General features: G+C 38.3%; 1 protein-coding gene across 1 annotated transcript in view; it reads right to left on the bottom strand.

Moving 5' to 3' along the window:
* Window positions 1–1,245: 1,245 nt before the first annotated feature.
* The window catches only part of STX17 (syntaxin 17), a 68,580-nt gene continuing 54,061 nt past the window's right edge, over window positions 1,246–15,764 (bottom strand). The window contains exons 7-8 of the mRNA XM_003940083.4: window positions 11,111–11,197; window positions 1,246–10,414 (exon numbers count right to left, since the gene is read on the bottom strand). Of these exons, the coding sequence (XP_003940132.1) occupies window positions 10,175–10,414; window positions 11,111–11,197 (327 nt within the window). The 3' untranslated portion in view covers window positions 1,246–10,174. The remainder of the gene's footprint in view (window positions 10,415–11,110; window positions 11,198–15,764) is intronic.

Genomic DNA, 15,764 nt, shown 5'->3' with positions numbered 1-15,764 from the left:
TTGTAAACACTTTACTCAGAATCTAGATGACCAAAGTTGCTAGCTTTTTCAGTTTAAAGTTATTTCCTAGCTGATTTAATTGTACCAAAGCAGAATGGAAAGCTGTATGAATTCATGTGATCACTTAAACCCAGCCTTTTGTTGAAGCAAGCATCAAAGTTCCCTCTTGAAGAACACATTAGGGAAAGGCTGGCCTGCCCTTAAACAGTAGGTTTTGGAGTCACCAGAGGAGAAAAAGTGCAGCTTACATATTGCTTCTCCAAAATACCCCTCCCCCACCTTGCTTAGTAAATTCCTCTTATTCATCCTTCAATGCCTAATAATACTTGTTGCTCCCTGTGATCCCACAGTCCTGTATGGATTTTAGAGTACCCAGTCTAATTCAGTTAGAAGTACATGTATCTCTCTTCCTTATCACTATGTGAATGCCCTAAAAACAAGAACTCCTCTATCTTTGTAATCCCAGCACTTTCGACACTGAAGGTACTCAGGAAATCTCTGATGGAAAAAAAGCCAAATTAAATAATAAATATGTGAGCAAATGACTAAAGGACAAGAAAACATCACCACAATTGGAAAGAGCTCTACTGGTTAATCTGCAAATCTCAATTATCTGATGATTCTGTCTATCACAAACATGTTTTTAGGTGAATCTAGTCACCTTTAATCCTATATCTAAATCCAGCTTTGGGGTCCTAAGGGTTTCTGTCTAGAATAGATTAAAATCTTAACAGTGCGCACCAATCCAGAGATACATAACTCTCAGAATGACACTTAAATACCCTCTTGGGTAACACAGAGTCCTGCAGAGGTGCTGGAAAATTTCTGCACTCCACACATTTGCTGTGAGATGAACCTGACCCCTCGCTTAGCCTCATGGAACAACAGACTTGAGTTGACAACATAAGCCTGTTATGGTTTACAAAACACCATTCATTTACCATTTGGCAAGCATTATCTACTGTTTCCAGGCTACAGATCTAACAGGAGACTGCACCTACCATCAAGGAGCTGAAAGTTGAGTGAAGGGGCAAAATAGATGTGTAAAAAGGTGATTATAATGATTAAATGAAATGTTGTAGGTGCTAGGATGTCACAGAGAACATGGAGGTGTGTACAGTCTTGGGAATCAGGAGCCTTCCTAAAGGAAGTGCTTTCTTGCTCAGAAAGAGCTATACTTTGCTAAGCATATCAGGCTCCTCTCTATAAGGATTAATAGAGGCTGTCATTATTCTATTATCTTACTGTAATAAAAGTATTGTTAGGTATTGCCGACCTGTTTTTTTTTTTTTTTTCTCAAAACTCTAGTCCTCTCAGGTAATAATAGCATGTCCCATGTGTTTTACTTATTGGCATGCGTACCAGGGAAGAAACAGGTTTCCCACTCTCCTGGTGCCCTGTGTAAACTGGCCTAGATAGGATTAGCTCTCTCTTAGAATCCTGATGCCTTGTTTTCTTGCCCTAACTACTGCCCAGGATGGGGACTAGAACATGGCATTCCTCGCTGTGCACACAGCAAGGGAATAGAACAGGTTATCAATTCTGAGTGATCAATTCTGAGTTCAAAATGAGCATGGCTTTCTGATTTAAAATATTAGCTGTCCATTTCAGAAATTTTCCAGGATTCAAACGTAAATTTCCTGGTCTGTGGCTTCTGGAATCCAGCTTTTACACCTTAAATGTAGCCTTTTGCCCAAGCTGTGTTCTAGAACATTTCCTATTTTCTTGTTCCTCACAATTACTGGTAGCACTTTAACTTGCATGTTTATGTTCCCACTAACATTGGGATTTTGTTTTTTATCTGGGCCTAGAAATGATCAATCCTTTTAAAACATAGGTTCTCTTTGTTTTTGGTAATGCCACACTTACTTTCATTGCCCTTATAACTAGGATGACCATGTAATTTTTTTCATCCAAACCAGGACATTGAGATGAAAAGGGAGCATTAGCAATAGTTTCACCAGGACAACAGATGTAAATCAGCACTATCCTAGACAAACTGGGATGTATAACCACCCTGCTTCTAACTGGATCTTACATATTTTCATGTTTGAATATCATTCTTAAAGCCTTTTTTTAAAAAAATCATTTTAAGGATTCTTAGTGTATTTCTGAAGTCTCCACTCATTTTAGTGTCTCCCTAACACTATTCTTGTAGGTACATACCTTTTTAAAATTAATGTTCATTTCCTTTAAACTTTGGGGAAAAAATAGTAACAATTAAAACAGTAAGAGCAACCAACATTTGCACAGTTACTAGAAGCCAGACACTATTCTAGGCACTGGACAAGAATTGTCTTTTAATCCTCATAACCACTCTGTGAGATAGCAAAGTGTCAAGGCAGGAAGGAGGAAGAGTTAAGGACGTCCTGAATTGTTGACCCCCAGTGTACCCTGATAAGTAGCAGCAACCTGTTATGAATATTAAAACCTATAGAGGAAATAAAGAGAATTATGGAGAACTAGTAAATGCCACTTGATTTCTTTTCATTCCTAACAGCTCATTGAGAGGCTATTTGGTGGAATAAGTATATGAACCTTAACATTAGAGACCTGGGTTCAAATCCTGTCAAATGCTTAACTCTTCAGTCCTGCCCTTGCCTAATGCCAGTATCTGCTTGCTTGATACAGCCATTAAATTCCTGTTGCTGCACCCTGTTTCAATACTAGTCTGTCAGATTATCAATACTTCTTGAATTCCTGCTATTCCGACCTAGCAATCTTATGGTAGGACGGAAGATTGTCAGTTAAAATTTTCCCACAGCATTTCTTAAGTGATTCAGATTCTATATCCTCTCTCTTTCAAGTCATGACTTTTAATTGGAAAAAGAGATAGAAATATCTTCACCTTCAAATTCTAAAAATTTAAATTCATGATTTCCAAGTCCTAGAGTTATCTAGATTTTATCTGTTGCATCATTCATTCCTGTTAATATACAAAAGTGGGTACTAAGCAAGGATTTGATATGTCTTAGAGAGCTATTTCATATTTCAATACATGTCTCCAAAAGATAGAACTCACATGCTATTACCTGATCACTCATCGTCTAACAATCACTAACAGGAACGTAGTTTCTTTTTTCCTTCTCATCACTGTATTTCATGGCAAGAAGTACTCAAAGAAGTTGATATGATCCCTGCCCTGAAGGCAGCTTACAGTCTAGTTAGGGAGATCACACCACCACCAGTGAAAGAATTTTACCTCTCTGAAGTTGGAGAACATTGCAGAATTAACCATAAGTGAAAATGGGAGCCACTGAATTTCAGTGGTCAAGAAATATTCATGTGGAGATGGAAAACGATTGTGAAGGACTTGGACACTAAGAAGTAAATTTCCTGACTGTTTTCTCAGTGGGTTTTCAATAAATATGGAATGACTATTAGGACAGGAACAAAGAGGGCATTCAGTGTTAAGCAGAGGATCTCATAAAGCAGAGAGGGAAGAAAGCACAATCTTTGGGAAAGGAAGGCAAATATACCAAGAATTCCACCAAATGTGAGGTTTAATACTAACTTCCCTGGCAAGAAGGCAAAATGAGGAACTCAGAGGAATAATAGTCTTATCTGACAGAAAGCAGTACATCAATTCCTATGAACAAAAATTATTAAATTTTAAATAGATAACATCCTAGTTTGTATTTCCATCCAACCAGCTTCATCACTCAGGTGTGTTTAATTTCTTAGTTTTCTGTGAGCCCACCATGTTATGTTTTGAGCCCTTTGTCCATAACTCCATCTTCAATCGGGCATATTCTTCTTTAGGTACTGCTCAAATACTACATGTTCCACAAAGCCTGCCCCTTCTTTTCCAAGCAGAGTTTGGCCTCCATTCTGTGTGCCCTCGTATTACTTTGTTCATTCCTCTCTTAGGGCACTTACCATGTTTTACTGTGATTTACTTGCTTTAGGTATCTGAATTAATTAGTGTGAATGGTTTACAAGGGTAGATTCTATAGGTCTAGCATTTTTCTGCGTATGGCCCCAGCACTCAACACACAACAGGCATTCAGTTAAATGTTTGTTGAGTGAGTAAATTTATTGCATGTTTCCTTATTCAGGCACCACTCAGCAACATAATAAATAACAAATGAATTCAGTAAGCCTTACAGAATTTGCAGAAATTCTTGCCATTGAGCCTTTTCTTGTGCTGACCCTTGCTAACACCAAGTGTTTAACAATAAAATGGAAAACATCTCTAGGGGGGTTAGTTAATGAAACCCAAGTAAACATCTGTTTAGTGATTAATCTTAATGCAAGAAAATCTCAACTACTTGTGAAGTATATAGAAAACACCTACTGTTGAATGTCTTTCTCAAATACTAAGTTTTTCACAGGAGCTGGACAGTGGTTCATTCAAGGCTGGAGTATTTAAGCTCCTGAAGAATACTTGCGCTTTGGCTATCAAATGCACAGGTGACAAGACTGACATTGTTTTGAAGGTTAAGAAATTGAATACAATTTCTTCTGGTGGAAAAAAATATTTTCTTCAGGATACAAGTTTTAGGCTTGCCCAAGAGCTTAAATAAATCCCAGCTGACTATAATAAAGTGAAGTAATATAGAAATTATTTAGACCAGAAAAATGTAAACCTGGTTTACTACCAGTTTGATCCTTCACCATATAAAAACCTTAAAATCACTCTTGTGGATTTTTAATGGCATTGTCAGATGGTGAGTAGTGAGTTTGAAGAGAGAAAGCTGGGGCCAGAACATAGAAAGCTGTGAATGCCAATCTAAAGGATTTGAACTTTATTTGGTATTCATTGGGAGCCACTGAGAATTTTTCAGCAGAAAAGTGAAAGATGGACTTGGTTGTTAATTCTTGTGATATGAGGAACTGAGCCACTTAATATTGGGGGAAGATCAAGTGCGGGGTGTGACATAATAGTCTTTTACTAGAGTTATGGTCATGGATATATTTAGAAATGGATGCAACTAACATTTAATGGAGAATTGACAGCACCAGGCTAGATATAAGAAATGGAGTCAAGCTGGTGACCACTAAGGTTGGAAAACTCATGACTGGGATGGGAGGAGACAGCTGACCCTGATTCAAAAAATCTTGCTATAAGAAACAAAGCCAAACTAGGATTCTGATCTCAGGGTTTCCCAACCAATTCTCTTTCCATTGTAGCTACTGCCTGATTCGGAATGTTAAAGCTAGTTTGAAAGATTACAAGCCTTAGCAGGTAACCTGATATGGTACAACACTCAGTTATATTACCATCAGGATTTTTTTCTTAGATCCTGGTTATAATCTTAGCTTTTGTGCTAACTAGTTTTGTGATCTGGAGCAAATCATTTGCCTTTGACAGCTTTTATGGTTTTTCAATTTAATATTGCACAGATATCTTTCTTATCTACCATTTCTACTTGATAGTAGCCATGTGGATACATACCATGTGGGTCCTTTACATTGTTATAATACCTAAGATGTTTCTTTGTAAAAGGGCTTCAAATTAATGAATGCAAATTGTGAGAACCACTTGTTAAAAACAATAAGGTGTTAATTTAAAAACAAAAAATACCCCCAAACTTTTAACATTAATTTAGGCTGGAGGAGAAACTCCCCTACCTTTTGCTAGGCTTCTGATTACTTAAGAACATTATCTAACATTCATAAGTACGTGTGAACCACAGACACTTCCTACTTTATAACAAGAAAACACCTCATTTCCCAGGAGAACTTTTTCTCCCAGGCTTTTCTTCATACTTCCTTGTAAGATTTCATATGGCAGCAATAAAGGACAAAGGGGACCCTGAGAAACACCTTTCATATTTAAGGTTAACACAAAGCATGGTTTGGTTTCTCTACTTTAATGGAAGAAAAATATCTACATTTTATACTTATATTATAGGTTTCCTCACCTTCTTGTGATCGATGTTAACCAGTACTTGGTTCTTACTCCTGTACAAACAACTTAGAGCACTTAAGGGAGGGAAGGCAGGCAGGCAGGCAGCCCACAGAAGGAGGTTTTTGGACTCATGGAATTCTCCCTGTACAGCACTCTGTTTCAGTATAACCTCAAAATCCTCCAGGAACTCTGGCCAGTTCTACACAGCACCATCATACCACCTTTTCTGGGATAGTTTCCAAAATGTCTTTAGAGGCAATTCTGAAAGAATAGTTTCAAAATTAGTCTAAGTAACATTAATATTAGCATCACTACAGTAAGTACATGATTTCCTAAGGGTATCATTTTAAAGGATAATACTTTAATCTATGAGTTATGATAAAATTTGTGTTAAAAGCATTGAAGTTTATTTTTAAATTACATAAAAAGCACTGTTTAAACAATGATGCTTTTTGTAACCAGTGAACTTTAAGAAAACTTGTAGACAGGTAGGTGGGACTGAAATACTTTTGATTTTATAGTTTAAGGGCAAAATTAAGCACTGTGTATGTCTGCAACAGCTATCATTGAAAACTTTGAGGCTGCTGGACACTTGGTGAGGAATCAGTAGGGTTTTTTAAAGATGCAAATGAATGGAATGTGTTATTTCAAAGCCTGTTTGGCCAAAAAAAAAAAAAGAAAGAAAGAAAGAAAAAAAGTAATAAAGCAGGATGGATGACCCACCTTTTTTGGGCTCAAGTGATCCTCCAACCTCAGCTTCCAATGTAGCTGGGACTACAGGTGTGTGCTATGCCACACCCAGCTAATTTTTAAATTTTTTGTAGACACAGTCTCACTATGTTGCCCAGGCTGGTCTCAAACTCCTGAGCTCAAGTGATCCTCTGGCCTCAGCTTCCCAAAATGCTGGGGTTGCAGGCATCAACCACTACACCCAACCCCCATCTCAATTTTGTAGAGGCAGTATCGTATGAGAGACATAAAACCGTTTTTGTAGCTCAACAGACCTAGTTAACATTCCTGGCTTCACCCCTTTGTAGATGAGTAAACCTCTGCAAATTATTTTCTCTGAGGCCCAGTTTCCTTACTTGTAAAATGCCTGGTGAAGTGACTGGCAAACAGAAGGTATTCAAGAAATATAAGTTCTTTTGCTGAGGGTGTTTTTTTCAAGCTAAGGATTGCAACCCATTGGCAGATTATTAAATCAATTTAGTGGGTTGCAACTGGCATATTTTGAAAACCGAAACAATAAAAAACCTCAGAAGGGTAAGTATTGTTTGTTAAGCATATGCTAAGGTTTGATATAAATGCATTTTTTACTGTGGGTTACAGCCAAATGTTTTAAAAGTCTCTGCTCTACAGAGAAATTCTCAGATTATGGGAAAAAGGCCTTAGGATTGCTGCCTTTATCCAAATGAAGGCCCACAATAATAAGACCTTAATCAAAGAGTTCCCTACTTTCTAACTTGTTGCAGTAAAAATAAGACATGAATTGGAGAAGATATTTAATTGGATATGATAAAACATTAAATTCAATTTTAGGACTGATTTCTGCGTCATACTAACTACTGCTTATAAACACTTTATCATTTATAGTTGATTAGACTCTTCTAGCAATTTCTATGAAAAAGTTGGCTATTAGGTTCCATTATGGGGAAATGAGATACTTTTTAAAAGGACTACAACTTGCCTATGTGTGAATACCACTAGAGTAATATTCCAGTCGTGATGAGCAGTAAAAGTCAAGGGCTTATATGAGTACATACAGTGGTGTTCCACACTGGCTCAGTAAAAATGAGAGACACCAACACAAAGTCTGAGCTTCAAATACAGGCTTCCTTTCTCCTTCAGGTCCTTATGTAAACCAGACTTACCTTATAATGAATCCCTAGTGCTGCTGCTAAGTTGGTGGGCTGAAAGGATAGACAATTTGGGGTTGGAGGAGTGGAGTCATATGCAGTGATGAAGAAGGGTAGATACTGGGAATTTCAGAATTAAATGACACAGCTGAATCTTGATGTAACTGTTTCTTATATTTATAATCTCAGCTGACTATGCTGGACTAGTGATGCCAGAATTACCCCTGGAACTGAGGTTTAGGAATCTTGCTTTAAGTTAAGTGCCTGGGTGAGTTCTAATCCTCATTCAGGTTTGAACATCCTGTGTTAAAGGGACAGAGCAAGGCCCAGAAACTAGAGAAGAGGTGTAGTTCAAAAGTAATTATCCCAGCCTCACAGGTGTCCAATATCAGATACTGGATCTGACACTTAATCAAAGTATTTCCTTCGTAGTATTATTATGTTAATGATAACGTTGCAGCAGAGAGCAATACTTCATACTTTCTAGCTTTTTAATGATACTAAGAAATGGTGCTGTTTCACTGGAATTCACTGGTGAGATTCAAGAAGTATGAAAGAGAAAGTCTCTTTAGATTAGACAGGGACATGAAAGGCAGCAATCAATAAGTTATTAAAAGTAGGCCAAGAGCGATGGCTCCTTCCTGTAATCCCAGCACTTTGAAAGGCCAAGGCAGGCGGATCACCTAAGGTCAGGAGTTCGAGACCAGCCTGACCAACATGGAGAAACCCCATCTCTACTAAAAATACAAAATATTAGCCAGGCATGGTGGCAGGTGCCTGTAATCCCAGCTGCTCTCGAGGCTGAGGCAGGAGAATTGCTTGATCCCGGGAGGCAGAGGTTGTGGTGAGCTCAGATTGTGCCGTTGCACTCCAGCCTGGGCAACAATAGCAAAACTGCATCTCAAAAAAAAAAAAAAAAAAAAAGTAAACTCAGAAAGAAAGAAGTGATAAACCACCCAATCGCCTGATAATCCTTAGCCCCTGTCAGAGAGACAGCTCACACTTTCTGGGGTGCAGGTGCCCATTCCTATGCTCAGAAAAGAGTAAAGACTAAGGCAAAAGGTGATTCCCTACTGTTTTAAATGAGGTTGGGTATAGAGGGAGGCTGCCTGTAACCTTAAATTCTTTTTTCCAAATTTAAAGCCTTTGAGACAGACATGAGGTTGGGCTGAACCATCCTTGCTGTCAATGTCAGGTGTTGAGATTAGCACCACACCCTTCCCTGGGTCTGAGTCTTGCATGGGGCTTTGTCCATCATCGTCTAGAATGTGATAAAAGTAAGCATGGGAACACCATTTTGGGGAAGAAACAGCAGCTATAAAAAGCAAAGGAATGCATAGGAGATAAAATGTCTGGGGAAAAGGATGGTAGTAACACAAGTGAGGTAGCAAGTAAATTCTCAGCTCCCCCCGGAGACCAGCTAAAAAGAAGACTGAGTCAGAGATCCCCTATCTGGCAGATACGTCACCCCTCAAAATTGGAACATGCCCCAGGAAATGTCCTTGCTGTTTTTTTCTCCTTGCTCATTTTAACCCAAACTCTAACAATGTTGAAAATATCTGGAAATTTTTTTCTTTTCTTTTTATCTAGAGGTTATACGAAGGGATGAACAGAGATGAGAGACAAGACAAAAAGTGTTATGAGAGAATTCCTCATTATACATGGGTAGAATTCACCCCAGAAACCAAAGAACTTCATAAGGACAAGGGAGGGATGGCACAGGGCACAAGATCTTTAAGGTGTTAGGAGACAGGCTGACAGAGCAAGCTTGATGACTGGCTTCATAAGTTTCCTACCACTTGAAATTCTGTGTTATTTATTTAAAGAGAGGTAGAGGAAGAGTTCAGAAGCCAGTGTCACAAATGAAGATATCTGGAAGAGAAGTTGAGCCTCTTTCATTTTCTTACATCATTAATTTCCTTCACCAGAAAATATAGTTGGACCAAACTGCAATAGGGTTTGCCAGTTGACTCCACTATGCAGTCCACCTGTACTTCTCACTAGGTCCTTATTTCCTCATCTGATAACAAAGGCTCCTGAACTCTTATTCCTTTCCTCGCTAACAAACCCTGGTAATCTACACTTAGCCTGAAGGTCTCCAATTCAGGGTTATGGAAGAAACTAGTCTTCCATAACCCAACGTTTCTACACATGTCAAGTCCTTATCTGAGTTACAGGTTCAGTTTTCACATTTCCAGGGAGAAAATCTGCTCCTTGGCAGTCTTCAAACATTACCTGACATATACATTATACACCCTCAGCCCAGGGCCTCTATCTCTAACATCTCCATGAACACCCCAGCAAACAACAAAATATATCTGCTTATCACACTTCAGTCCCACTTGAACATCAGTAGCCACTATCTTGATATACTTGTGTTTCAAAAGGTGATGGAGTGTCCAACAGCAGCAAAGGTCCTCATTAGGATAGACATGTTGGCACCAATAATATTGAAGTTTGGTTTTTAACTGCATTTTTTGTCAGTTTGGCTGGGAAGATCTGGACAGCTGGAAGTGAGCTTTTCCATCATTTTCTGTTTCTTTCTTTGTATCAATTTTCCACCTGTGAAGCCCAACACCCCACCACCAAGTGCAGCTGCAATTCCTGCCACTTTGAAGCCTGCAAGGAGGCCAATAGGACCCCCTACCATTCCTCCGATGAGTGCACCTGCCACAGGCAGAGCTGCCAGCTTGTATTTTGCAGCCTGTAAAAAAAAAAAAAAAAAAATTCAATTTAGAAACTGAGTTGAGAATATCTGCCTGTGGTGATGTACGTTTTCCTCTCATTACTCCTGGCAATGCCTCTTTAACTCTTGGTACATAATTAACCTTAGAGACTGAACTTGTAGGGGGAAAAAGAAAGTATTCCACAGGTACTGCAATTGCTCCAGATCTCAGAACTTAAGAGAACTGAGCTACGAAGAGTGGACTGCTACAAATTGATTTTACTTGCAAAACAATCAATTCACTATCTAGCTGGCTTATTTAAACTGTTTCGGCAGCCACAGATTCCCCCCAAAGCTTTTATGTTGCACTGAGATTATTCTGTGCTGTGTGCCTGGGGTTAAAAGCAACATCCTATGGAAAATAGATGGTCCCACTCCATGTGTGCTATCACATACTTACACTTTCACCCTCTGTAAATATTCCCTGGAAACACCAAATGCCTTATAGCACAGCTACAGTTTATTCTCTCTTTGAAGAAATTACTCTCCTGATAGAATGAATGTTAGAGTAGAATATTACAACATTGATTTCTTGCACTACCTATGTGTCATTTCTTCCTTATTTCCTTAATTGCTGGTTCCCTCAACATTGAACAGAGCAGATCAATTGGGTTAATACTAGAGATTCCTGGGAGTCAAAGTACCATTGATTTGTCAGCAGGAACAGAATCTTACCTTCCCCAAGTTTTTGGTTCCCTCCTCAACATTCACAGCGGCACTGTTGACATGGTCTGCAATGCTGTCAATCTTCTCCTGCTGAGACTAGATGCAAAGGAATTATGAGTGAGCGGACCTGCTGGGGAGCAGCAGGGAGCCAACACACACTATTTTAATTCCTGTAATCAGGTCCCCAGGTACTGCAGCCTTGCCATCTTAATATGGTTCATTAATAGCATCTGATAAATCATGTCAAAAGGACAAATTAACTTTCATAAGAAAAAAGGGGGGGATCTTAATTATTAGGTAATAAAAGGGTGGCAACTTTACAGCAAAAAGCATCTCACACTAAAATTCACTCAAACATACAAACATATTCTCCAAATGAATCTACATACAAGAAAAAAAGTCCAAATAAGCATTTACATGTCCTGTTGGGTTTGATGGAAAAAAACAAAAAAAATCAAACTCCCAAAACACCTCCTTAATTCAGCTTCTTTGAAGATTCAGCTTAAATCAGGCACATTTACCTTAGGAGTAAAATGCCCTTGGTCCAATAAATACAAATTGTTATGTTTCAGGAACAAGACTAGAATATGGTTTGATCTACTATGAGCTCTTTCCATTTGTAATATGCAGTAGGGATCGGTGAATGAATTCACTGTTCTGTGTTTCATACCTGTATATCTGAATAAATTTTAAAATCATGACAGTTTAAAATGTTTCCGATCAAATATATTAATAAAGAATTCTACATAAAATGGCAACACCTGTGCTGGCACAACAGCAACTGTGACTCATGGAATCTCTGGGTGGAAGGAATGTTGAGGTCATCGGGTCAGTTCTCCTCTCTGATGTATGAAGCCCTACTATAACATTCCTGACAAGTGGTTACTGAAGTTCCGCTTAGACACCTCCAGTGACACAAATTCATCACTTGCTGTAGGAACATATTCCTATTTTTAAATCAACTTTAGATAGAATTTACATATAACAGGTACTGCTTTTAATGGAATAGTATGATGAAATTTAGCAAATGTATAAACCAACTATCACAAATGTATAAACAACAAATGTATAAGCCAACATATAATTAACTATCACAAACTGTTTACAGACTATTTTTTTTTAATGTGTCGAAAAAAAGAGAATCTCTCTTTGATCCTAGATAGATGCCACCTACAATGAGGGTGAAATAATTCAACTTTAATCCTGAAGTGTTTGATTGCCCTTATATAACTGACCTATTCATTTCTATTGAGGCAGACACAAATAACACTTTTCTAATTCCAACCATCATTTCATTGGAAAACATGAAGCTCAAACAACACAGCTATTTTTTCCCACGTTTGTTTCCTCTTAGCATTATTGATATTCCTTCCCTTCTCATACATAAAATATCTTTCTTCACCATTGTAGTATCCCTTCATCCCAGTATTCTCCACCACTATCTTGACATCTCTAACACAAGCTCTAAGGAAGTCCCTTATCAGTTTTCGTTTGAATGTCTCTGTCAGAGACAAGTTTAACAATGGTTCTCAGTCTTTCATCTGGAGGTTTCTTTTTTTTTTTTTTTTTTGAGACGGAGTTTCGCTCTTGTTACCCAGGCTGGAGTGCAATGGCGCGATCTCGGCTCACCGCAACCTCCGCCTCCTGGGTTCAGGCAATTCTCCTGCCTCAGCCTCCTGAGTAGCTGGGATTATAGGCACGCGCCACCATGCCCAGATAATTTTTTGTATTTTTAGTAGAGACGGGGTTTCACCATGTTGACCAGGTTGGTCTCGATCTCTCGACCTTGTGATCCACCCGCCTCGGCCTCCCAAAATGCTGGGATTACAGGCTTGAGCCACCGCGCCCGGCCTGGAGGTTTCTTAAAACACAGATTGCTGGGCCCCATGCCTAGAGTTTCTGATCCAGTAGGCCTGAGATGAAACCTGAGATAATAAGTTCCCAGGTGAGGCTGATGCTGCCAGTCCACAATTCTCACACTTTAAGAACCACTATTATATGTGCTCAGATCAAGGGCACCACCTTTGTCAGATAATCTGTGTTCAAATCTCAGCTAATGACACTATGTGCTCTTAGACAAATTACTCAAGCTCTCTAGGTGTCAGTATTCTCACTTATCAAGTGAGAATGATGAAACTTATACCTTCAGAGTTGAAGAGGGGATAAAATTTTTTGCAAAGTGTGAGGGGAAAAATAGAAAAACTCATCCTGATTTCCCCAAGGAAGTGTTAACTCTCATCTTTCTATCAAAAAATAGATTTAACTATTTATTTTGATGCTTGAAAATTCTATGGCACTAAAACATTAGATATCTTTCAGCATTCATTCATTCAATTTTTATTGTCCTTAATGGCAAAACTTATTTAAGTCAGCTTTCTTTTTCTGACTCACAGAAGAAAAAGTACCAGCACTAATAATAAACAACTTGTCTAGATTTCTGACACCCTATCATTGTTTCTATTTAGGACACCCCCAACACTTTCCATTCTTGCCTGGAACAGTCTATGCTAGCAGATAAATCACAGGCTTAAAACTTTATCATCAGCTGTTATATGTTGATGAGTTGAAGAGTAGAGGAAAAACAGTCAATGTGTTTTCCTTCCTTCAGCCCCAAAATAATTCCAGCAAAAGGGAGGAGCCTGCCAGGATTGTTGCCATTTCTGTACCCCAAGTGTGATAGTAAAGCCCCAGGGAAATACTTTTTAATGTTCCTTCCTTAAAAAAGGGTTGGATATTGCAGATGTAGTTGCTGATACATTAAAAAGAAAGGGGGGGATTGGATATTGTACTTCTACGACTTTTTAAAAATTAAAGCAAAATTTTAAAATAATTTAAATATTTTTTCATAAAAATCATTTGGAATAACTGAAGAAGCAACCACAAGAAAAAAACAATCCTGAGATCACTGATTATTTGAACTACAAAGTTCCTCATTATTGCAATCACCAGCATTTGATGAGGCCCATCCCACCCTAGGGAGTAGCCCACATCTATAAGTATTTATTCGTGCCATCAGAAAGCATGCTAAAATATGGCGCTGGGGTGTGGGAAGGAGGCAGAGGGCAGACAGCCCCTATCCTGGAATCAATAGGCACCCTTCAATTGTGCGTATCTGCCTTTCTCTTGTCCATGTTTTGTTTGGTTTGCGACTTCAAATTCTGCTTCTTGAGTAAGGAGGACTCAATGACCCCCACAAAGGTTTCAGTTAGGCAGCAAACTGTTGTCACAAAGTTGTCAATCATCATCAGTAGAGTGCCAAACTAGACTCCACGCAGAGCTAAATAGTGTCACTACCTGTTCACTATGTCCTTGGGTCTTTTTGTGGGACCAAAAGATACATATACAACCTTGACCCAGCCTGTAAAATGAAGTTCCAGACATTAACGGTGGTTTTCACCTCTATCTACCAATCTCCCCTGAGATTTTTGCTTCTGATTTGCTCATGTTTATTTTCATCTGCCTAGGCCTCCTACATTTGACAATCTTCAAATTCCATGACTGACATTTTATAGTTTGGCACCCCAAATACGTTCTCAGTATTCCTTTAACAATGAGCTGAACTATGTTTAAGTGTTTTGCTCATTACACTGCAGTGTTTCTCAAGCTAGAGTAATATATAGACTCCCTTCTACAGAAAAAAAAAATCTCAAATGACTTTAAGAATATGTCTATGGATTTCATTTTAAGGAACACTAAATTAAGTCCCCCTATTGGCCTGAAAATAACAAATCATGATGAACAGCTATAGGAGTACCTAAGTTTCTGTATAAACTGTGGTTTATTATACTTGTCAAGCAGAATGCAATTTGGGAATATAAATTCAAAACCAATGAATTGTTTTGTCCTTGAATTCCTGTTGGGGACACTTGTAGGCCTAGCATCCTCTATGTCTAGCAATAGTAATACATTCAACAAATTAATCCCCAAATCCATTTATAACATTAACAATGGTCTTCCTTGGAGAGTTCTGACAGTAGTTGTAAAGTTTAAGGTTCTTGGAAAGCTATGAGTTTATTAAAAGGGTAATACCAAAACTCTAGGTACTTCCATTTATTCCTCTCTAAATTTTAGCCAGCCTTCAAGGCCAAGTTCTAATCTTAGATCTTGACCAATCCTGCTCACATTGAGCTATTCTGGTTCTAAAATCCTATGGTATATCCTATATACTCCTTAATCATATGCAATCATATACACAAAAAGGCCCAGAAACAAACTTAAAAATACTATGACATATTGGCAAAATAAATGATTATACTGGCCTCAAGTAGGCAATAAGCAGAGTAAATAAGTAGGAAGTTGATATCAGAGGATTCATCAGAGGATTTAGTACTGAAGGAATTCCAGTACTAAAATGCCGAAGGATAATAGTGGTGGAAAAAGTAAAATTTTTGCAAGGAGCCAAAGACAGAATCAAAATAAAGGAAGGACAAAAGTGGGAATGCAGTTGAGGTCAGTGAAAGGGAAGAGAATAGAAAGTACTTAATAACACACATTATCTCATTTAGTCCCCCCCATCAATGTTAAAAAGGTCACTGTTGTCAAATAACATCTTGAAGGTCACATTGGTAACAAATGAAGGAATATGATCTGATCCATTGCAACCAGTTTTTATGCTTCCAGAGTAAAACTGTATTACAAAAACCATAGAATAAGGCAAAAGGCA

The sequence above is a fragment of the Saimiri boliviensis genome, chromosome 2 (genome assembly GCF_048565385.1).
Source record: "Saimiri boliviensis isolate mSaiBol1 chromosome 2, mSaiBol1.pri, whole genome shotgun sequence".
NCBI lineage: Eukaryota > Metazoa > Chordata > Mammalia > Primates > Cebidae > Saimiri > Saimiri boliviensis.
Note: the sequence above shows the minus strand (reverse complement) of the source record. Positions and strands in the feature narration are given on the sequence as shown.